The sequence below is a fragment of the Chiloscyllium punctatum genome, chromosome 33 (genome assembly GCF_047496795.1).
Source record: "Chiloscyllium punctatum isolate Juve2018m chromosome 33, sChiPun1.3, whole genome shotgun sequence".
In the NCBI taxonomy this organism is placed as follows: Eukaryota; Metazoa; Chordata; class Chondrichthyes; order Orectolobiformes; family Hemiscylliidae; genus Chiloscyllium; species Chiloscyllium punctatum.
The window spans coordinates 15,703,058-15,727,277 of record NC_092771.1 but is presented as its reverse complement, the minus strand read 5'-3'; the positions used below and the strand labels follow the sequence as shown (position 1 = coordinate 15,727,277).

General features: G+C 42.6%; 1 protein-coding gene across 10 annotated transcripts in view; it reads left to right on the top strand.

Moving 5' to 3' along the window:
• The window catches only part of LOC140458452 (protein mono-ADP-ribosyltransferase PARP6), a 156,668-nt gene extending 132,914 nt beyond the window's left edge, over nucleotides 1-23,754 (top strand). For 3 of the 10 annotated variants that reach the window (XM_072553045.1, XM_072553046.1, XM_072553053.1), the window contains 7 exons: nucleotides 5,730-5,842; nucleotides 9,155-9,227; nucleotides 11,959-12,028; nucleotides 15,019-15,101; nucleotides 17,986-18,049; nucleotides 21,240-21,324; nucleotides 23,331-23,753. In XM_072553045.1, coding sequence (XP_072409146.1) covers nucleotides 5,730-5,842; nucleotides 9,155-9,227; nucleotides 11,959-12,028; nucleotides 15,019-15,101; nucleotides 17,986-18,049; nucleotides 21,240-21,324; nucleotides 23,331-23,433 — 591 coding nt within the window. In that variant the 3' untranslated portion in view covers nucleotides 23,434-23,753. Of the gene's footprint in view, nucleotides 1-5,729; nucleotides 5,843-9,154; nucleotides 9,228-11,927; nucleotides 15,102-17,985; nucleotides 18,050-21,239; nucleotides 21,325-23,330 lie in introns of those variants that run through there. The other 7 variants (XM_072553052.1, XM_072553051.1, XM_072553050.1 and 4 more) reach the window with 7 other exon arrangements.
• The last annotated feature ends 466 nt before the right edge of the window (nucleotides 23,755-24,220 follow it).

The following is a 24,220-nucleotide window of genomic DNA, read 5'->3' as shown; positions in this document are numbered from 1 at the left end:
TCAATTTACCGTATCCATGCCCCTCATGATGTTATAAACCTCCACGAGGTCACCCCTCAGCCCCCGATGCTCCAGTGAAGAAAAGCCCCAGACTGTTCAGCCTGTGGTTTGTGGTTGTTTGCATTTTGTCAGATTGGTAATGGTATTGTATAATCGTTGGACAAAGTACACATGTTAAAGGATTCAGCCTTATTTTAGCAGCCTGCTCTTGAGTTGTTAAGTGGGTGGAAGGTGTCATGAGGATCCAGAGCAGGGGCGGAGGGCAGTTTCCTGCCGCAAAGTGACTGGCAAAAGTTTCTGTGACGAGTGGTCCCATGACCAGTCAACTGTGAACTACAAAGAGTTCCTGTTCAGTTGTGCATTTATCAATCTCAGTGTAGGTCTCTCTGCCATAATGCACGATTCGTTAATGCAAATTCACTGTAACATGATTGATGAATTGGGGCACCATTTCTAAAGCGCAAACTTTTAAAACGTGTACAGAGGAACCTCAATTGTCCGAAGCACATGGGTGGGAGTGTTTTGTTCGGTTAAGATAACATAATTAACATAACACCAGATAACATAATTAGCCAAGCGTCGGGATTTGCGATCTTGTCCAGATAATCAGAAAGTTAGTTAATTGAATGCCAGACAATCGAGGTTCCTCTGTATTATTTATTGGTTATAACGCAATTCTGTCCCCACTAGTTTAAATAGTGCTGTTATTGCGCGATTGTCTTATAACACGGGATTGCACGAGAATAGAACTTCCGCGTCATAGCAGAACTGACTGTAAGTATTTTTGTTTGTTCACAGGATGTGGGGGTCACTGGCTAGGGCAGTGTTTATTGCCCATCCCTAACTCCTCAGAGTGCAGTTCAAATCAACGCCATCTCTGTGGATTGTTTTTAATTCAGCAAATACTGAGGCACTGAAATGATCTGTGTACCAACGCCTAATGTCCCCTGTTGACATCCCAAGATAGGCCACCAAGAATATGTGATTTGGCCCAGTAGCAGCACCACTGGAAATATGCAGGGCAATGTAAACCAGGCCATCTAAGGACAACAAATTTCATTCCCTAAAGGACATTAGTGATGGGTTTTTATGACGATCAATGTGGTTGCATAGTTGCCATTTGGCTATTGTTTTATTTTATTCCAGATTTCTATTGCATTCAATTTTCACTAACTGCTAAGGTGTGATCCAAACCCATGTTCCCAGGACATTCGCTTGGCTTCTGGACTGCTTGTCAATCAGTGACTTGAGCATCAGGCAAAGACTGGAATGGTCTCAGTTGTGATATCCTTTTACAGTCACACAGCCATAAGGTCATAGAGATGTACAGCACAAAAACAGACTCTTTGGTCCAACTCGTCCATGCCGACCACATATCCTAAATTAATCTAGTCCCATTTGCCAGCACTTGGCCCATATTGGTCCAAACTCTTCCTATTCATACACATAACCAGATGCCTTTTAAATGTTGTAATTGTACCAGCCTCCACCACTTCCTCTGGCAGCTCATTCCATACACACATTCTATACACGTACCACCCACTGCATGAAGAAGTTGCCCCTTGGGTCCCTTTTAAATCTTTCCCCTCTCACCCTATGCCCTCTAATTCTGGACTCCCCCACCCCAGGGAAAACAAACCTTGTCTATTTATCCTATTCATGCTCCTCATGATTTTATATACCTCGATAAGATCATCCCTCAGCCTCTGATACTCCAGGGAAAACAGCTCCAGCCTATTCAGCCTCTCCCTATAACCAAATCCTCCAACCCTGGCAACATCCTTGTAAATCTTTTCTGAACCCTTTCAAGTTTCACAACATCCTTCCAATAGAAGGGAGATCAGAACTGCACACAATATTCCAAAAGTGGTCTAACCAATGTCCTGTAGCTGCAACATGACCTCCCAACTCCTGTACTCAATGCTCTGACCAATAAAGGCAAGCATACCAAGTGCCTTCTTACACTATCCTATCTACCTGTGACTCTACTTTCAAGGAACTATGAAACTGCACTCCAAGGTCTCTTTGTTCAGCAACACTCCCCAGGACCTTATCATTAAGTATAATCCTCCAGATATACCAGTCCCGATTTCCCTTTGTGCTTGAGGTTTATGTTGGAGAGCACCATTTGCTGTTCACTTGTGTGACTCCTACATATTTCCAGTGTTGCAGACGTTGATAAATTCAGGTTTTCCTAGTGGCCTATTTGGGGACGTCAGTCGGGGACATTATAAGTTGGTACACAAGTAGCTTTTGTGCCTCAGTGCGTGGTGAATGAAAATAAACTGTATCTTGGGGCTTACAATGATCTGCTGTATCAAACAACTTTCTGACAATCAAGAGTTTAAGTTATAAGGAGAGGCTGGATAGGCTGGGACATTTTTCACTGGAGTGTAGGAGGTTGAGGGGTGACCTTATAGAGGTTGTTAAAACCATGAGGGGAATAGATAAAGTGAATGACAAGTGTCTTTTCCCTCGGGTGGGGTATTTCAAGATTTTGGGAGTACTTTTAAGACGAAAGGAGGAAGATTTTAAAAAGACATGAGAGGCAATTTTTTTTTTAAACATTCACACATGGAATGAACTTTCCAGAGCAACTGGTGGGTTTGGATACAGTTACAACATTTAAAAAACGTTTAGGTAAGTACATGAGTGAGAAACATTTGGAACTAGAGGGTATAGGTTTAGGGTGAGAGGGGAAAAATATAAAAGAGACCTACGGAGTAACGTTTTCACTCAGAGGGTGATATGTATATGGAATGAGCTGCCAGAGGAAGAGTTGGAGGCTAGTACAATTGCAACATTTAAGAGGCATTTGGATGGGTATATGAATAAGAAGGGTTTGGATGAATATGGGCCGGGTGCTGGCAGGTGGGACTAGATTGGGTTGGGATATCTGGTCAGCATGGACGGGTTGGACAGAAGGGTCTCTTTCCATGCTGTACATCTCTATGACTCCATGATTAAGTGCAGGCAGGTGGCACTCATTTAGTTTGGGATTATGTTTGGCATAGACTGGTTGGACTGAAGGGTCTGTTTCTGTGCTGGATGACTCTATGACTCTATAACTCTATCCATCAGCTTCTTGAAATAAAAGCTAGGTTCTTGGGAAGCACGATGGAATTCTTGCAGCTGTGCATTGTGTGCATCTCTTGGCACTGCCAATGGGAAATTGAGTTTTAATTTTTTTTTCACGAGGTGTAGATATTGCTGGTAAGGCCTGCATTTGTTGTACATCCCCTTGAACTGAGTGGCTTGCTCAATGATTTCTGAGGGCAGTTGAGAGTCAATCACATTTGTAGTGCATCTGAAGTAATGTGTAGGCCAGACCAAGTAAGGGTGGTAGAGTTCCTCTCCTAAAGTGCATCGATGAATCCAATGTGTGTTTTGCATCAAAAGCGGAATGTTTCGTGATCACTTCTCCTGAGGCTAGCTTGTGATTCTAGATTTTATGATTTGTAATTGAATTTGAATCCACCTGCTTCCATGTTGATTTGAGCCACTGTTCCCAGACCATGAAATCTGAAACATGCATGGAGAGCACTGGAGAAACTCAGCAGGTCTGGCAGCATCCAAAGAGAAAGAAAGAGTTAATATTACCCGTCCACTATGATTGTTCCATTCCAAAGAAATCCCATTGAATGGAAAGGATTAGCTCTGTTTCAGTCTCTGTAGATGCTGCCACCGAAGTTGAGTTTCTCTAGCGTTTTCTGTTTTCAATCCGCAGACATTAGCCTTAGATTGCTAGACCACCGACATTGCCAATACAACATCATCTACCTGAATGTGATAGCCATATCTCCCTTTTACTCACTCCCAATCCAAAGGCGAGATGCAGAGGCTACATTTAAGCCCTGCCTCATCTCCTTCCACATCCAGGGAGCTGAATGGCAACACTGCGATTGTGTTATGAACCAGGAGTGAAGCAAATAATTGTTTCAAAATAAGTCAACTCCTTAACTGTCATTGAGATTAAATCTTGTCCTTTCTTTTGGCTTCTCTGTTAACCTGAGCGAGTACTAAGATGAAAAGCAGCACAGCCTTTAGGTTAGCATGCCATTACAATTTCGCACACAGGTCAGCCCTTCATTTGATTGAAACTAAAGCTGAACTGTGTCATCAGGGTGGGATCTGGAATTTGGACATTATTCTCACCTGAAGAGTCATGGGCAACGTCAAATAAATTAGGCAGGTATTGCTGTCAAGGTTAAGTGTCGTCAAATGTTTCAAAGAAAAAAATGATATTGTTTTACGGGATGGCGTGTGTTAACTATTGATTCAGTCCCTGTTTTGCCTGTTGTTGAGAATCAGTCAGAAAAAAAGTTAACAGAAACCAAGTGGTAGTTTATGCCAAAAGAATTCCCCGTGAATCAGAAGCTGTTGCTATTTCCTTGGCTAGCTCAGATGGACGGCACTGTGCCATCTTTATGCGAACCCCCCCCCCCCCCCCCCCCACCAACCGACTGGACCCCAGTGAAGTCACTTAGAAAGATTTCAAGAGTGAGGTTGTGTTTGTGAACTCCCATTGTGAAGCTGCATGACCATACCCTTCCCCGCTTTCCCTCGCACCCCAGTGCCACAAAAATGCTGAAGCGTGTGGTGCTGGAAAAGCACAGTAGGTCAGGCAGCATCTGAGGAGCAGGAGAATCAACGCTTCAACAGGAATGAAGGGCCTGTGCCCGAAACGTCGATTCTCCTGCTCCTTGGATGCTGCCTGACCTGCTGCGCTTTTTCAGTACCACACTCTCGACTCTGATCTCCAGCATCTGCAGTCCTCACTGAAGCCTCAAAGGTGAAGTTAAATCTCATGGTATTTTGGCCATGTCATCACGCTTTGTAGTTACAGGGAGGGGATGTGCTGGTGGGGCTTAGGTGTGGAGTTCAGACCGCCACATTGTGGCCAATTATTTCAGCCAAGTCGGCATCTGATGTTAAATTCTGGGATGTTAAATCCATAAAATAATGAGTAGAAGAAAACATATACGCTGATAACATGGATGGTTTGTTGGTGAATGAATGATGTTCACATTTTAAAAACTCTTACACTTGCCTGTTCAATCATATTGTTTATGATAAACCCTCAGGCCAGATAGCATTTTCACAGAGCAAGAACCTGCCAACTATATAGTCTGCAGATGAAAAAATTCTTTTGTTCTCACTGTCTGCCGTAAGCATACGCAGACACTTTTATAGGTTAACAGCCAATGGGTTTAGTCACATTATAAATCGCCATAAAATCCTGAGGTGGGACTTGAACTGGGAGCTTCTGGTCCAGATGCAACCCACTAGTGCAAAGCATTACAGGATAGGAGGTCCCATATTGACTCCAGGGAATGAGTGAGTCAGCAAAGCAGTCAACTGGGTTAGGCTGGAGGAAGAAAAATCAGCACGAGTTCCTGCTCTCAACTAGTACCCAGTTAGCTCCAGTGGAAGATGCTTGAATGTAAATGGCAGCTCCTCACAGGACATTTTCTCCTCTCTCTGACCTTTTCATTCCGGGTAGTCTCCAAGATGACAGAAAGAGACACACCAGCACAGAGAGAGAGTCCCTTCGGGAAGGCAGCAGGAGTTTGGAACAATCGGACTCTTTTTCCCGTCAGAGAGCTCTTTGTGCAGTGACACCTCATCAATCGGTGGCATGGAGTGATGGAGCTGGGGGGTTAGGAGCTCAGCTCAGGTTGTCTCCGATGTTGTGACTTTGTGAACCTGCCATGTCTTTCTTTTCACAGCAGTTGAAATTCATGCACACCTCGCACCAGTTCCTCCTGTTGAGCAGCCCCCCAGCCAAGGAAGCACGTTTTCGTACTGCCAAAAAGCTCTACGGCAGCACCTTCGCTTTCCAGTGAGTACCAGTACCTTCACAGACGAGAACACAAAATATAAATAAAAGCTTTGAGTAAACATTTGGCCTTTGCCAACTCTTTACCAGATGTCTTGCCGATGCTATGGTATCACATTCCCCTGCGCATTACCCTTTGGGTTGGTTGACAGAAACAGACATTCCTGATGAAGGACTTATGTCCGAAACATCAACTCTCCTGCTCTCGGATGCTGCCTGACCCTTTGTGCTTTTCCAGCGCCACACTTTTTGACTGACTCTCCAGCATCTGCAGTCCTACTTTCTCCTACTCCCTGACAGAAACAGAGTCAGTCTTAAAAATTTCAAAAGCAGAGAAAAAAAAACAGGGCTGAGAAGATGGCTGTCAGTCGAATTGGACAGCCATTTCACAGAACAAGTGCAGACACAATGGTCCAAATGGTCGATGTTGTCTAGTAATGTAAGGATACTTAAGGTGGAGGGTGAGCAGCCGTGGTACACATTGGTACCAATGACATAGCTAGGAAAAGGGATGAGGACCTGAAAAGTGATTATAGGGAGTTAGGTTGGAAGCTAAAAGGCAGGATGAGCAGAGTAGTAATCTTAGGACTACTGGTGCCATGGGCTAGTGAGGATAGGAACAGACAGAGAGTGCACCGGAACATGTGGCTGCAGACGGGTGGCACCTGAACTGGAGGGGCACCAATATCCTGGGTGGGATGTTTGCTAGAGCTTTGGGAGGGTTTAAACTAGTTTGACAGGGGGGTGGGAACCGGAGCTAGGGATCAGAGGATGGGGTAGCTGGTGAACAGGCAACTACAGCGTGCAGACAGTGTGTGAGGAAGGATAGATTGTTGATAGGGCAAAGTTGCAGTCAGTGTGAGCGTCAGGAATAAGTTTGATGAACTTAGAGCATGGATCAGTACTTGGAGCTATGATGTTGTGACCATTACGGAGACTTGGATACCATGGGGGAAGGAATGATTGTTGGATGTTCTGGGGTTTAGATGTTCAAAATGAATAGGGAGGGAGGTAAAAGAGGTGGGGGGAGTGGCATTGCTAATCAGGGACAGGATCACAGCTGCAGAAAGGGAGGTCATTGAGGAGGGTTTGTCTACAGAGTCAGTATGGGTGGAAGTGAGAAAACAGGAAAGGAGCAGTCACTTTATTGGGAGTTTTCTGTAGGCCCCCCACTAGCAACAGAGACATGGAGGAACTGATTGGGAGGCAGATTTTGGAAAGGTGATGAAGTAACAGGGTTGTTGTCATGGGTGATTTTAACTTCCCTAATATTGATTAGAATCTCCTTTGTGCAAATTGTTTGGATGGAGCAGATTTTATCAGGTGCGTCTGGGAAGAATGCTTGACTCAATATGCAAATAGGCCAACTAGAGGGAAGCCATATTGGATTTGGTGCTCGGCAACGAACCAGGTCAGGTGTCAGATCTCTCAGTGGGAGAGCATTTCAGTGATTGTGATCACAAATCCCTGAGGTTTATTATAGTCATGGACAAGGATAGGAACAGATGGTATGGGAAAGTATTTAATTTACGTGAGAGAAGAGATTGCCGTGTTTCTGGCGATGATCTTTGTGTCCTCATTATCCACTGGAGTAGTGCCAGATGATTGGAGAGTGGTAAATCTTATTGCCTTGTTCAAGAAAGGGAAGAGGGTTAATCCTGGGAATTACAGACCAGTTTGTCTTATGATGATGGTGGACAAAGTATTGGTGAGGATTCTGAGAGACAAGATTTATGATTATTTGGAAAAGCATAATTTGATCAGAGATAGTGAGCATGGCTTTGTGAATGGCAGGTCATACCTCACAAGCCTTATTGAGTTCTTTAAGGATGTGACAAAACATGTTGATAAAGGTAGAGCAGTGGATGTAGTACATGGATTTTAGCAAGGTGTTTGATAAGGTTCTCCATGATAGGCTGATTCAGAAAATAAGGAAGCATGGGATACAGGGAAATTTGGCTGTCTGGATACAGAATTGATTGGTCCATAGAAGACAGAAGCTGGAACTGGATGGAAATATTCAGCCTGCACTCGATGACTGCAGGGATCTGTTCTGGGACCTCTGCTCTTTGTGATTCTTATAAATGACTTGGATGAGCAAGTGAAAGGGTGGATTCGTAAGTTTGCAGATGACACGAAGGTTTGTGGTGTTATGGATAGTGTGGGGGGTTGTTGAAGGTTGCAGTGGGACTTTGTAGGATGCAGAGCTGGGCTTAGAAGTGGCTGTTGGAGTTCGACCTGGAAAAGTGTGAAGTGATTCATTTTGGAAGGTCAAATTTGAATGGGGATTATAGGCAGGATTCTTGGCGGTGTGGAGGAACAGAGGGATGTTGAGGTCCACGTCCGTAGATCCCTCAAAGTTGCCAACCAAGTCGATAGGATTGTTAAGAAGGCATATGGTGTGTTGGGTTTCATGAGTTGGACAATTGAATTTAAGAGCCATGAGGTTATGCTGCAGCTCTGGTGTGACCACACATGAAATATTGTGTTCAGTTCTGGTCAGCTCACTATAGGAAGGATGTGGAAGCTTTAGAGAGGGTGCAGAGGCGTTTTACCAGGATGTTGCCTGAACTGGAGGGCATGTCTTATGAAGAAAGGTTGAGAGAGCTTGGGCTTTTCTCATTGGAGTGAAGAAGGGTGAAAAGTGATAGAGGTGTACAAGATAATGAGAGACATGGATAGAATGGATAGCCAGGGACTTTTTCCCAGGGCAGAAATGGCTATCATGAGGGCGCATAATTTTAAGGTGATTGGAGGAAGGTTTAGGGGAGATGTCAGAGGTAGGTGTATTGAAGGGAAGGGATAGAATGATAAATTGATAAAGTTGGATGAACAAAGGAGGCTGTTAAGTTGGGTTAAACCACCCCAAAGGGCCAAATGCACTCAGTCAATGCTCTGCATTAATTTGTTTTTGGTAGTTTGCAGGATGAACAGAAGATGCATCAAATTTTCTCCTCTTCATGAAATATTTCAGATCCATGTGAATAAGGCCATGACAAGCCAATCTATGGCAGATCTGCCAATAGTGCTCTCTTCCATTAGCATGCAAACCCCAGGTTGTGTGCACAAATACTAGAGAGGACCTGTAACCTGCTGACTCAAAGGCAAGACTGTCACCAGTTTACTCTTCAAAAGCCGTTTGCTATGCCACTCGTCAGGATTACTGTTCTAGAGAAAGCTGTGCGTTTGCTTCCTTCAAGATACACAGACAAACATAATTAATCCTATAACTCAGTAATAGTGTTGAAGATTGAATGGCTTTACTGTGTAATGAATTTGTGCTTAACGTTGTTTCTCTCTTTCATCCTGTAACAGTGGATCGCACATTGAGAACTGGCATTCTATTCTGAGAAATGGCCTCGTCAATGCTTCTTATACAAAATTACAAGTAAGTATTCCCTTGTGAATGGTATAAAAGAAGATTAATTATATTCTTACTATCGCAAGAACTTTCTCTCAGTTAGAACACTGCAGCTTATTAGCCTGCATTCAAAAGGTGCAGAGATTGCAGATGAGATTCATGTGGGTAAAACCAGGCTTCCATTATAAAAGAGAAGATGGGGGAAAGAAAGGGTAAAATCAGATCTGACCAAGATGTTTAAAATTATTAAGGATGTTGCCGAATTAGTTTATTTCCACTCATTAACTGAACTGACAATGTATTTTAATTTAGCCAAAAGCATGAAAGGGTGAGGTTAGTCAGTCAGAGGAATTTTATTTTTAACAAAGAGAGCATTTAGGGAATGGGGTGTACACCCAGAAACAGTCGAGGTAGGATCCATTATAAGTTTTATAAAAAAAAGTTGATTGATATTTGAAAAATAAACTTAAGAAGTGAAATGATGTGGTGAAAGAGAGTGCCTATGGTAGTTTTCAGAGAACTGATACAGATGTGATGGGCTGAATTCTACACTATAAACCTCTAAGATGACCATGTTAAAATGACAGTGAGGGGCTAACCATAGGGTATGATAGGACAGCGAACTGACCTGACATCTGATACTATTGTCATTGCAGCCTTTCCCTGTTGACCCTATCCAGCTCTGTCAGTGTGTGTTTTTGCATGGGTATAGCACTGTTATTGGATATTGGTTATTGCAGAGAGAGAATCGGATTATCTGTACTTTTGGCACCTTCAAATAGCTTCTAAGTGATCTGCCCCTGCCAACAAATGATTATTTTTAATGCCAAATCTGTCGCTGCTTTGGAATGATACTCTTTATGTTATTAAACGCAAACTGTGGCCATGTTTCCTCTAAAAGCTACCCTTAGAACAAACTTCAATGATGTGGAGGTGCCAGTGTTGGACTGGGGTGGACAAAGTTAAAAATCACATGACACCAGGTTATAGTCCAACAGCTTTTGGAGTGCTACTCTTTTGTCAGGTAACTCATATCCCATTAGTTACCTGATGAAGGAGCAGCGTTCTAAAAGCCTGTACTTCCATCTAAACCTATTGGACTATAACCTTGTGCTGTATGAACCTAATCTGAGATGAATCTAGGCAGCCAAATGTCAACTCAGGTGCCAGATTGCTTTTGAATAGTGGGGTATGTGCTCCCAATGCATTCAAAATGGGCACCTTAGAACCAACTGCGCATGCATAATCTCACACATTTGCACAAGTGACTCCAGTGACACTGGAGAATATTTCTACTGCAGAATTCTAACTTCTGTAACAAATGTTTCACTGCAAACTGACTGTAACTGAGGAGCTGGGCTGCCCCCAGGACAGCACCACCTCACTAGGGAAGCAGGCTGCACAGCTACAGTCTCAAATTAAGGATAAGCAACAGCGGGTTTCAACTCGTTGTGCCACTGGTACCTACCAATTGACATGTTAAGGCAGTAATTATCTAAACTGTATTGTCATGTGTTGCTGTACTTACTGTTTAAAGTCACCGTAGTCCCAATAGCTTCCCTCTCATCAGAGAGAGAGAGGGCTGGTTTTGTGTTTAACCTGAGGGTGACCACAGCTCAGGCAAAGGGGCAAAAGTGAGAAGGTGGGTCCTTCATGGTAACCACAACTGCTGGGTCCATAAATGTCACTTGTACATTCTCCCCCCATCCCTTTTTTCCTGCACCTATGCAGGACTTCAGATTAGATGTTGTGATTTTTGTATGTGTGGTGGTATGTTCTTCATCTAGCGGGGGTATTGGTCACAAGCATGATGAAGGGCTTATGTCTGAAACATCTTGCTCCTCGGATGCTGCCTGACCTTTTCCAGCTCTACACTCTCGACTCCACGAGCACTACCTTTGATTGAATGCTGTTCTCCTTTGTATGTTTCTCGCCAGCCTCAGGCTAGCTACCTTTCACAGGTGCTTCCTCTCTCCTCTGAGATCCACACACTAATCAGGAGAGACGTGAAATAGCCTGGACCTCGAACTTGCTGTAATCTCGTATTGATGCCAGCTGTCAGGAAGCGCATCCGTACCAGGATGAGATGACAGCATCTCCTGCTTGATGACCCTTCTCTTATCACCAACTCCACTCAACGCCCACTCTACCCACCCAGCAAAAACTGATACCAGTGATTGAATGTGTGGAGCAAGAGTCAGAAGAAGCCTTGATGGAGGTGACCAACTGACTGGTCAAAGAGTGAGGTTTTAAGGAGTATAGTGAAGCGGGAAAGGCTATGGTGAGCTAAAAGGAAGTGGGAACAGAACCTCACACACAGAGTGTTGCTGCGAGGCTATGGGCTTAATGGCACGCCAGTATTCGGCAAGAGGGAGGGGAGGATAAGGAGCCTTGAGACTCCAGTTTCTAACATCAGAATGATATCTCAAAGTCCTAATATACAAACTGCTGCTGGAATTAACTATATCTTTCTTCCAAACAATCATAGAAAGATTATCAGGACAAAGGGGAAGCCATAGAAGAGAACAACGAAGTTTCCCAATTGTAAATAATAGAGGTTAATTAACATTAACAGTTCTCCTTCCTGAGTACTTTCTTTTTGGTCAAAGTTCCGTTTGCTTTAGAGTACAAGGTATACCATTCGTATTCCATGCAGCTTGCTGTCCGTGCAAATGTTATGATATACTTAAGCCTTTGATTACAGTCCAAGTATTTGCTCACCTATAGTCGTAACGATCACACTGCTGTCTCTTACAAGCTGCACGGTGCAGCCTATGGCAAAGGAATCTATCTGAGCCCAATCTCCAGCATTTCTTTTGGATACTCAGGTAAGTGACTCTTCTCTGCACCTCCCTTCAGCTGCTCTAGATCAAGTTTAATCCGTCGCCAGTTCTTAAATATAGTTCTTCCGCTTGTTTTACAAATGGTCAATCATTTTGATTTACCCCACTGCAAAAAAACTGATGTGGGTTTATTCCAAGAGGGGATAATCAATATAATTGAAAAGTTAGCTTCATTGTTCTCGATTAGGACATAAATTGATTTAGATTAGATTCACTACAGTGTGGAAACAGGCCCTTCAGCTGAACAAGTCCACACCAACCCTCCAAAGAGCAACCCATTTCCCTACATTCACCCCTGACTAATGCAACTAACACTTTGGGCAATTTAGCACGACCAATTTACCTACCCTGCACGAGGAAACCAGAGCACCCAGAGGAAACCCGCACAGACACGGGGAGAATGTACAAACTCCACACAGACAGTTGCCCGAGGCAAGAATTGAACCCAGGTCCTTGGTGCTGTGAGGCAGCAGTGCTAACCACTGAGCCACTGTGCCTCAATTGTATTGAGGTTCTGAGTGGATTCCATTTCGGATTAGTACATCAGCTTGGTACAGTGGTTCAACATTGCTAAACAAGAGGTTTGTTTCCTTCTATTAATTCATGAGATTCATCCTAGGCCAGTATTTATTACCTGTCCTTAATTGCCCCAGAGGAAGTTAAGAGTCAACCACATTGCTTTGGGTCTGGAGTCACGTGTCGGCCTGAGCAGGTAAAGATGGCATTTCCTTCCCTAAAAGTCATTGGTGAAGCAGATGGACTTTCCCAACAAGGGCCTAGTGGTATTATCACTAGGTTGTTAATCCAAAGACCCGGGTAACATTCTGGGGACCTGGATTCAAATCCTGCCATGGCAGACGGTGGAATTATAATTCAACAAAAAATCTGGACTTCAGAGTCTAATGAGGAATCATGAAACCATTGTTGATTATTTGAAAAAACCATCTGGTTCACTAATGCCCTTTAGGGAAGGAATTTATTATCTCACCTGGTCTGGGCTACTTGTGACTCCAGACACATGGCAATGTGGTTGACTCTGAACTGCCCTCTGGGCAATTAGGGACAATAAATGCTGGTCTAACCAGTGACACCCACATCAGTGATTGAATTAAAAAAACTGTGAACAGTTTTACTGCCCTTTACTGTATTTAAGGAAAAGTACAATTGCATTGAAAGCAGTTTAGTGAAATCTCACTGGACTGGTTCTTGGAATGAGTGTTTTGGCATTTGAGAAAATGGTGAGCAGTTTGCCTATGCTCAGTAGGTTTCAGAAGAATGAGAGGCAATCTTGTTGAAGCATGTAAGATTCTGAGGGGGCTTGACTGAGCTTTGACCTCTCCTGGATGAATGTTCAGGTGGTACCATGCCAACATGAGATGTCTCCCATTTAGGCTGAGTTCAGTATTTTGATTGGGAAAGGAATCAAGGGTCATAGGGGACAAGCAGGCAAGTAGGGTACAATTCTATCAACCATGATCTTCTTGAATGGTTGAGCAGGCTCAATGGGCAGAAGGGCCTACTCCTGCTCCTAGTTCTTATAATCCGAGTGGCAGAGCACACAACCACACAAGCTAATAAAATTTATAGTTTATATTAGTGACTACATTAGCACATGATAGCTTAATATGTTTACAAGGCATTTCTCCACTTGTTTCAATGAAAACATTAAACCATTCAATATAAGTGGTTTTACATATCTTAAAGAGCTGAGGAATGGATTAAAGATGTTTGTGCATTAGTTTCACAGTACTTTCTAGCCTTAAAACATTGTTCAGAAATGGACCCCCATCATAAATATAACTTAAATTCTTTGGCAATGTAAAAGCAGTGGAAGTTTCAACTGTACTTACTGCCTTTTGTTTATTGTCTCCAGTCTAATTCCCCACAAAAAAAAACTGCTCCTGATTAAGAATGGGGACTGTGGGCTGAACATCTACCCTGTTTTCTAAGGCTGACCAAACTGTAGATAAACTGTACTACTACCGCTGTCACTGAGGTTAAGACCAGTCACCTCAGCTCAGACCAGTAACTGAATCTAGACCTTGCCTACTCTGTATTCCAATTGGTGAGGCATCCATCCAATGAGGCATCATGTTACTGAGCAACATTATCCACAAGCAAACGGAAATGAGGTTGCAAACAAACTGGCAAATTTAGTGTGTGGCAGTCAATAAAAATATATTTAAATCTTTCCTTTTGTTTTTTTAAATTGCCCAGGGTCTTGGGAGACTGTAATTCCTCATTGGTTTCACCATTGCAACATTTTTGTCCATCTTTGGTTGACTTGCCAATCAGACAGCACCATTTTCTCCTGCAGTATATATTATTGTGATCATTGAAATTTTCCGTTCTTGCATTTGTCCTGATGAGCGCAAAGTGAAAACCTTGTGTAACCTGTCTTTTTCTCTTCGGAAATAGTCATAAAGTGTTCACTTTTGTGGCTTTGTTTATTTATTGAACACTAGAATGTTAGTGCTATTAACCCAATTAACTAATACATTTGAGGAGTATTGATCAAAGGCAATTGAATAGAGTTTGGGATGTGGGGCAAACATGTTTTAATTAAGTAAAGGGTTTAGAGTCTAAATATTCACCTTACTACTCAAGGTCCTCCTGTTTTTTTTTAATGTTACACCTCATGTTAAAAACAGAAGGTCACAACAAACCACTGGTGAATTTGTATATCCATGTGGGTTAATAGATTCAAAACCAATATGTATATAGACACTTTGAAGAGTATTTGCAGAACAGCAGTATTCCAAACATGAGTCCTGCACAGAAGCAGACTTGGTGTGCTTCTTTCAAAGACTGCATTAAAGCAAGAAAGTGGATAGCGTCTGTGCACAATCCCTACCCAATCAGAGCCTGTATCCCACTGCATTTTGCTGCCATTTCCTTTATCTGTTTGCTGAGATTGATAACCATTTCATTTTCTGTTGGAAAAGAAATGTAGTAAACTGTTGCTTACTTTCTAGGAATGGGCAAAGGACAGCATCGCATGCCATCAAAGGATGAGCTGGTACTCCGTTATAACCGGATGAACACAATTCCCCAGGTATTAGTACCCAATTTCCTTGTTGGTCTCTGCAAGAATGGAGTCTGTCTGCAAAAAAAACTCTGCAACTGTCCATTAACCAACTTGTGTCAGGCTTCTTGTCCAGGTGGGTGATTGAGTGGAAGTCACGGGAAGTCGGCTTGGGATCTAAGCAGGTCAGCATCATCTGACTCTGTAGTCTAGAATCGGGGGCTCAAATCTGATGTTCAGCTGCATATTTTCTTTGAATCTCAAAGGCTGCTGCTCTATTGCGAGAAAGTGAGGACAGCAATGCTGGAGATCAGAGTCGAGTGTGTGGTGCTGGAAAAACACAGCTGGACAGGTAGCATCCGAGGAGCAGGAGATTCGACAATTTGGGCATAAGCCCTTCATCAGGAAGTCCTTCCAGCACCACACTCTCGACTGCTGACTTATTGCCTCAGGCAATAGGGTTAGCTACAAGATTAAAGTTTTCTGAACTGAGATTTATCAGCTATCTCACTGTTGTGACCACACCAGGCATGTTCGTAGAGTGGTCAGTGATCTGCCACTTTGTACTGCTGCTGTAGTATCCATTGTAGACAGGCAGGAGGCTGGAAGAATCCAGCAAGGCAGGCAGCAGGTGGAGGTCAACATTTCAGGTATAACCCTTCGTCAGGAAAGAAGCATTTTCTTGCTGGTGTGTTCCAATTGAAAGATCTATAATCTGGAACAAGTTCAAAGGTTAATTTAGGGGCGGCACGGTGGCTCAGTGGTTAGCACTGCTGCCTTGCAGCACCAGGGTCCCAGGTTCAATTCCAGTCTCAGGCAACTGTCTGTGTGGAGTTTGCACATTCTCCCCGTGTCTGCGTGGGTTTCCTCCGGGTGCTCTGGTTTCCTCCCACAGTCCAAAGATGTGCAGGTCAGGTAAATTGCCCATTGTATTAGGTGCATTAGTCAGAGGGAAATGTGTCTGGGCGGGTTACTCTTCAGAGGGTCAGTGTGGATTTGTTGGGCTGAAGGGCCTGTTTCCACACTATAGGGAATCTAATCTAACCTATTTTGCAACTACTGTTGAAAATTACAAAATGTAAAAAAGTGACAGCTGTCCACTAAAATACAGATACAAAGAGTAAAAGTAGGAATGGATAACGATAAAAGCAAGAGCAGTCAGTTGTTGTTGCAGACCTATTGACTTGAAGATCCTTTTTCTGAGGAGTTCTTGAAAACTTGACGTCTGAACTCAGCAGCTACAATGGCATCTGTTCCCCTCACTGGAGGACTGAGCAGACCGTGCTCTGGGAGGAAGTGTAGGTGCCTGCGTAGCCTAATTCAATACAGCGTTCTCTTACTCCCTGTGCACCACTTGGCTGGGTATGCTGTCAGATCATGTCTGTCAGAGTCCTTCTTGGGGTTCTGTAAAACTTGGTGTGTCAAGGCCTGTCTATTCAGATCAAGGCTTAAGATGGCTATCGGGTTACCATCAATAACTCATTGCTTCATAAAGCAAGGAATTTAGAATTTTAGAATTAGGTTTATTGTCATGTTTACTGAAATACAGAAGTACAGGAATACAGTGAAAAGTTGACATGATGCCATCTTCGGTACAAAGTACCTCGATTCAAATCTTAGGTACAAAATAGAGAAATAAAGTAAACAAAAAAGTTACATTACCTTCCAGTTATTCATAGTATAAGTTAAAAAAATAAGAAAGCTAAACATTACAGTCTCGCTTTGAAGGGTCTGCAATAGATCAGTGCAGGGACCTTCCACATGTGGTCTGACTGGGCTCGCAGATCAGTTATGCTAGAACTTTCTGTGCAGGCCTTCCTGTCCCCCGAGTGTATGCACTTAAAGTGTTGTGAGGAGGGTAACAGACTGGCCAAAGTTACACAGCTTCCTTCATCTCCTGGTTTCCACTGTTTGTGGCATCTTACAGACCTCAGATTGATCTCCATGGTTTGTTTCGCCTCTTCCAGGCCCGGCTTTTGGGTAGGAATAGAAAAGCGTCCAGTCACAACCTCTCCAGCTGTCCGAGTGTAGGATCATCTCATTGGAACAGCTTGTCATTTTCCTCTCCCTCATTGTCAATTAACTAGAAACATAACAACATACGCAGTGGAGAGATTGGAGGATGAAACAATGTTCCTGCAGTATTAAGATAGCAGTGACACACTGTCTTTTAAACAGTGAGACATTGATGTAGTAGTCTTGTTAGAATTCAGATGAACATTCTGGGGACATAGGTTCAAATCTTGGCAGCTGCTGGAAGTTTTGTTAAATTAATAAATCTCATGGGCGGCACAGTGGTACAGTGGTTAGCACTGCTGCCTCACAGCGCCAGAGACGCGGGTTCAATTCCCACCTCAGGGAACTATCTGTGTGGAGTTTGCACGTTCTCCCTGTGTCTGTGTGGGTTTCCTCCGGGTGATCTGGTTTCCTCCCACAGTCCAAAAATGTGCAGGTTAGGTGAATTGGCCATGCTAAATTGCCTGTAGTGTTAGGTGAAGGGGTAAATGTAGGGGAATGGGTCTGGGGTGGGTTGCTCTTCAGAGGGTCGGTGTGGACTTGTTGGGCCGAAGGGCCTGTTTCCACACTCTAAGTAATCTAATCTAGTTATAGTAATGGTGACCATGAAATCAATAACCCATTTGGTTCATTAATGTCCATTAGGAAAGGAAATCTACTGTCCTTACCTGGTCTGGCTGACAAGTGGCTCCAGACCCACAGCAATGTGTTTGATTCTTAACTGTCCTCCACTTAGTACAAGGGCAGAAGAAGGGTAACAAATAAAATGAGAATCCATTCATTACTCCCACATCCAATAACAATAATAGTGAAATGAAATGACTGAAAATCTCCCAGTGCACACAGTTTCAATTATTTCTTCTGTTTTCACTTGATTAATATTTTCATGTTTCTCCTATAGACGAGACCGATTCAGTCCAGATTTCTACAGAGTCGAAACCTAAACTGTATAGCACTTTGTGAAGGTATGAATCATCTTTACTTCCTAACATGCAACCTCTAAGGTTTCATTAACAGGGGCACAGAGTACAAAAGCTAGTTGCATTTCTATAAAACACAAGCTCAGTCTGAACTGGAGTATTGTGTCTAGTTATGGCCATCGCAGTTTGTATTTGAGTGCAGAAAGGATTCACAGCAATGGTTCCAGGGATTAGGAACTTCAGTTATGTGGAGAGATTGGAGATGTTGGGGCTGTTTCTCTTCAGAGAAGAGGAGGTTGAAGGAGATTTGATAAAGGTGTTCAAAATCAAGAGGGGTGCTGGTAGAGTAGCTAGTTTTCCCACTAATGGAAGCATCAAAAACAAGAGGGTGCAGACATGAGGCAAAAAATAATAACAACATAAGGAAAATCTTTTTCATGTAGTAAACGTTTGGGGTCTAGACACACTGCCTAACACAGTGGTGGAGGCCAGTTGAATTGAGACAGTAAGAGGAACTTGGGTTATGATTTGAAAAGGAAGAATGTTCAATACTTTGAGGAGAAGGCAGAGGAGTAGCACTCAGTAAATTTTTTCTTTGGAGATACAGTATAGATGTGATGGGCTCAATGGTCTTCTCCGGTGATTCCTTCACATAGTGTCGGCTGTATGTTGCCATGTCAAGAGATTATCACCAGAGCTCTCTTTTTTTCCTATTTGTGAAATAATTGCTGGGACCAGTTAGATTAGATGGTCAGCCTGTGGTTCCAAATAATGTCAACAGCAGATTTCAATTCCTGCTTTGGCTGAAGTAGACTTGGAGCTAGCTTCTTTAGCCACTCCCCGAAAAGAGAAGACAATGTAGGACCATCACTGACAAGAGCTGTCAATGAATACAGACAATGAGCCGGTCACGTGTCCCCATGGTGATGAGTGAAGTCATTCTGCTACCCACTTGGTTCTCTCTTGAGGAGGGTGAACAAGGCTCCTCTTTTTAAGCTTGCATTCTGACATTTGCCAAATCATTCAAATTTGTTATCCCTGTTCGATATGTTTACCCACAATTTCACGGCTGAAATAATGTTTTAGGAATCAAGAGCAGTTACCATTGTAAAACTTCCTTACTTACTCCACAAGTTCAACTTCAACCACAGCAGAGAGCAATTGCATGATCGGCTGCCTGCTTAGTACAGTCCATTTTCAAATATTTACATGTTTTATGATTGATGCACGGGATGTGTGTGCCTCTAGCTAGGCCAGCATTTATCGTCCTGAGGACAATTAAGAGTCAAACACATGCTGTGGGTGTGGAGTCACATGTAGGCCAGACCAGGTAAGGATGACAGTTTCTTTCCCTAAAGGATATTAATGAACCAGAAGGGCTTTTACCTAATTTATTTTTATTTTTAATTTTTTTAAATTCTAATTTCAGATGAATCATGGAAATGGTCATGCTGCAGAAAGGGATCATTTGGTCCATCTTGTCTGTATTGGCTCTCCAAATGAATATCATGACTTAGTCTCCTTCTTCTGTCTTTTCCACATATCCTTGCACATTGTTTCCACCGAAATGGTCATTTAATGCCATCTTGAATGTCTTAATTGAATCTGCCTCTGCCAGGCAGTGCATATCATACCCTAACTATTCACTATGTGAAAAGATATTTCTTTCTTATCTAGCATTTGTTACTTTAAATCTGTGACCTTTTACTTACTTATGAATGGGAATAGTTTCTCCCTACCTACGCCATCCAGCCCTTCATGATTTTGAAGATTAATATCAGATCTCCTCTTGGTCTTCTGTGGAATTGTCTGCCACCGAATGTAGTTGAGGCCAAAATATTAAATGTTTGTAAGAAGGAGTTAGATGTACTTCCTAGTGCTAAAGGAAAAGAAGGGTGAAAGTGGAAACAGGGGACTGAGGTTGGATGATCGTATTGGATGGCAGAGCAAGCTCAATGGGCAAAATGGCGTACCTCTGCTCACATATTCTATCTTTCAACTACACATCACTGACATTTTTTTGCCACTTTGCCTCAAGTTGTTAGAATCAGCTACTAGTATTGATTATTTTTGACTATCATTTTTGACTAGATTGAATGTAGTCCAAAGTTTAAAAAAAATGCACAAGTCAAATATGTTTTAGTGAAATGGTTGGCTTGGTATTGTTATTTTTATCATTTTGCAATTTGTTAAGTTGAGCAAGAGTGTCCCTTTCGGTATGTTCCAGATTTCTGATGAGGATGTGAATAAGAGTTTACTAGCAAATAGTTATAGTTCACATAAAGCTATAGTAGGACCAAAGAAGAGGACAACCTGCACATATATCTCATGGAGCTTCATATCAGAATGGGAACTGTGAGGAGAATGGGTCTCCTTTAAGAGTTATCATTGATATGGGAGAATTGACAGAAGGACATAAGGTAGAAGAGGCAGATTTTTTTTGAAGAAGCTTTTCAAGAGGATACAAGAAGGCTGAGCATCTTTGCTAAAGGAAGTTGTGAGTGCAGAGCTACGAAAGATTCATAAGTAGGAGGGGGCTATGGGGCTCTAGTGATGAGTGAAAGAGACAAACTGGGATGTCGGGCTGGAGGATGTAGAGTCATGCAGAACTTATGAAGATGACAATTTTGAAGTTAATGCTTTGAGGGACAATGCTTTAGTGAGGACAGCAGTGATAGGTGAGAAAGTTAGTACAGCAAACTTTGTTTAACTGTCACTTTCGCTAAACCGGCACGAAGTACATGCCTCAAATATAGCGATCTACCACGATATCCAAGTATTCATGTTATAAATAGGCAATTGGGCATTGTTAACTCACAGGAAATTTATAATGGGTGTTTAGTGATAGTAAGCTGGTTAGAATCTCTCTTATTGGAGGTGGTCATTGCTTGATGCTTGTATATGATGAATTTAATTTGCCTCGTAGGAGCCCAAGTGTGAATGCTATCCAGGTCTTGCTGCATATCGACATAGACTGTTTCAGTATCTGAGGAGACATAAATGGTGCTGAACATTTAGGCCAATCCTTGACATTTTATTCATAATACCAATCATTAGAAGCCTAACTACTTGAAAAATGGTCATCAGTTTGTACTTTCCAGAAACCTCCACTATTTTGAACATGAGTTGAGGTTGCCAAAGAACTTGCACTGAAACAAATTGTCAATGAGACCGAAAGCATTCTTCCTTTTAACCAGATCCTTGATATTGTTTCCTTTCTTGTTTTCTTTCTTAGTTATAACTTCAAAAGATCTCCAGAAACATGGGAACATCTGGGTCTGCCCTGTGTCTGATCATGTCTGCACTCGCTTCTTTTTTGTGTGAGTAGGATCAACAACATAATCGTGATCATCTCCTTGTGTTTGGCCCAATTTCAGGATTCTGACTCATGTCACATAAACTGGTCCATCGGTCCCCTTAGTCCCCGAGGTCTAGTGTTGAATGAGTATTAATGAGTAATGAATTCCTGATGGTGTCTAATAAGATAACACATTTCTCTTCTGCCATCTAAACTAACCTGATGCCATGTCCTTGGTGCATTCACATGCTTGATGGACACATCAACCTAGACATTGCTGTTTGGGATGAGCAATTTTCAGGTTATGAATTGAAATTGCAGGTTGACAAATAGATTCTAAATAGTCTGGTATTTCTAGGGATGTGGTTGTAACAAACCTGCCCTCACACAACACATCTTTAAACTTTCCGCCTCTCACCTTAAACCCATGCCCCTCAGTATTTGATATTGATGGGCAAAAGACCCTGACTTTCCACCCTATCCATGCCTCCTATAATTTTAGACACTTCTATCAGTTCGCCTCCTCAGCCTCCAGTGCTCTAGCAAAAATAATCCAAATTTGTCCAACCTCTCCCTATGACGAATACACTCCAATCCAGGCAATATCCTGGTAAACCACTTTTGCACCCTCTCAAAGTCTTCACATGCTTCTTATAGTGTGGCAACCAGAACTGGACACAGCATTCCAAATGTGGCTTAACTAAAGGCTTATACAGCTGCAACATGGCTTGTCAACATTTATACTCAATGTCCAGCCTGATGAAGGCAGCACAACACCCACCTTGTTTTTGACCACCTTATCCACTTGTGTTGTACTTTCAGGGAGCTATGGACCTTGACTCCAAGGTCTTCCTGTATATCAATGCTCCTAAGGATCCTGCCATGTATTATATGACTGCTGTTGCATTTGACCTCCTAAATACATCAACTCACACTTGTTCAGATTTAAACTCCATCAGCCATTTAGGCAAAAGTGAGTACTGCAGATGCTGGAGATCAGAGTTAAGATTTGAGTAGTGCTGGAAAAGCACAGCAGGTCAGGCAGCATCCAAGGAGCAGGAAAATCAACATTTCAAGCAAAAGCCCTTCATCAGGAATCATCATTTCCTTTTAACATGAATGATCAGATTCCTGACAAAGGGCTTTTGACCAAAACGTTGATGTTCCTGCCCCTCGGATGCTACCTGACCTGCTGTGCTTTTCCAGCACCACTCAAATCTTGACTCCATCTGTCATTTGTCTGCTCAACTTTCCAACTCATCTATATCCTGCCTTATCCTTCCTCACTACAGCATTGCTGAACAAAGAGACATAGTTCCTTGAAAGTGGAGTTATAGGTAGACAGGGTGGTTAAAAAGGTATTTGGCACGTTTGCCTTCATTGGTCAGAACATTGAGTATAGGAGTTGGGATGTCATGTTGCAGCTGTGCAGGACATTGGTGAGGCCACTGTTAGAATACTGTGTTCAGTTCTGATCGCCCTTCTATAGGAAGGATGTTGTTGACCTAGAGAGGGCACAGAAAACATTTAAATGGATGTTGCCGGGACAGGAGGGTTTGAATTATGGGGATGGGCTGAATAGGCTAGACCTTTTTTTCCCCTGGAATGGCCCCCAGCCCATTCCACGTTGGCTCTCAGCTGCTCCAGTCTTCCAGGCCTATTCATGTGGTTATCCAAATGTCTTTTAAACATTGTGATTATACCGACATCCACCACTGCCTTAGGAAGTTCATTCCACATGTGAACCCTCTGTGTAAAAAAGAGTCGCCCCATGTCTGTTTTGGATCTCTCTTAAAATGTGCTTCTTAGTCTTAAAGGGCTATCAGCAATGAAGACATTGGTATGAGGTTCTGTGTCAATTCAATTTAAAGCAAATGCTTTAACTCCTGGGTATCTCAGATTAGAGGTGCCTCACACAATCTGCAGGGTTTGTGGTTCCAACGTTTCCTTTGAACATGAATTGCTTCTTTAAATAAGCATCATTTTTCATGACAACAGTTTTGAGGCTCACGTTATTGTTCCTTGCAGGTATGAAGATGGGCAAGTTGGTGATGCCAATATCAACACTCAGGATCCCAAAATCCAGAAGGAAATTATGCGCGTGATTGGAACTCAGATTTACACAAGCTGAGTCCTGGAGGGATGATTAAGAAAAATTCCAAAGGATTCCCCCACAGACTTGAGACCTGTCACAATCATTCCCAATCTTCCTATCCTGGCTTTTGCAAGGAGTCTTTATAAATATTTTCAGCAGAAAAAGCTTTTTTTAAAGCCAGGATAAGAAAGACGTCTGTTTGTCCTTCATGATGCATCAGTGCTGTAATGGTGTTTTATATATCTTTAAATATACATATAATTGTGCTTTTTTTGTATGACTGTATTGTGTATGTTTGACAAGAAAATATCATCAGTTTCATTAAATTATGTGTACGAAAAATAAATATTTTGCACAATTTTGACTGGAAATATGGTCCTTTTAATTGGTTTAGTTACACAGGAACATATGAACCCATTCCAGGATAGGCCATACAGCCCTGTTCCTGATGAAGGGCTTTTGCCCGAAACATCGATTTTCCTGCTCCTCAGATGCTGCCTGACCTGCTGTGCTTTTCCAGCACCACGCTAACCTCATTTGGGCCAAATGCCCTGCTTCATTAGTCCATAAGATCATGATTGATCTGATTGTGACCTCAACTTGACATTCCCAACTACTTCCCAATTATTTACGGACTCCCTTCTGAATCGAGAACCTGTCCATCTCTGTCCTAAAAATATTTAAAAATCCCCCTCCACTGCTCTTTGAGAAGGAGAATTACAAAGATGCCTTTCCTCTGGGACTCAGAGTTTTTAAAGTCTGCTCCCCGTTCAGACCTGCATATCCCTGGATACTACAGGCAATTTTGCAAGGCCAATCACCT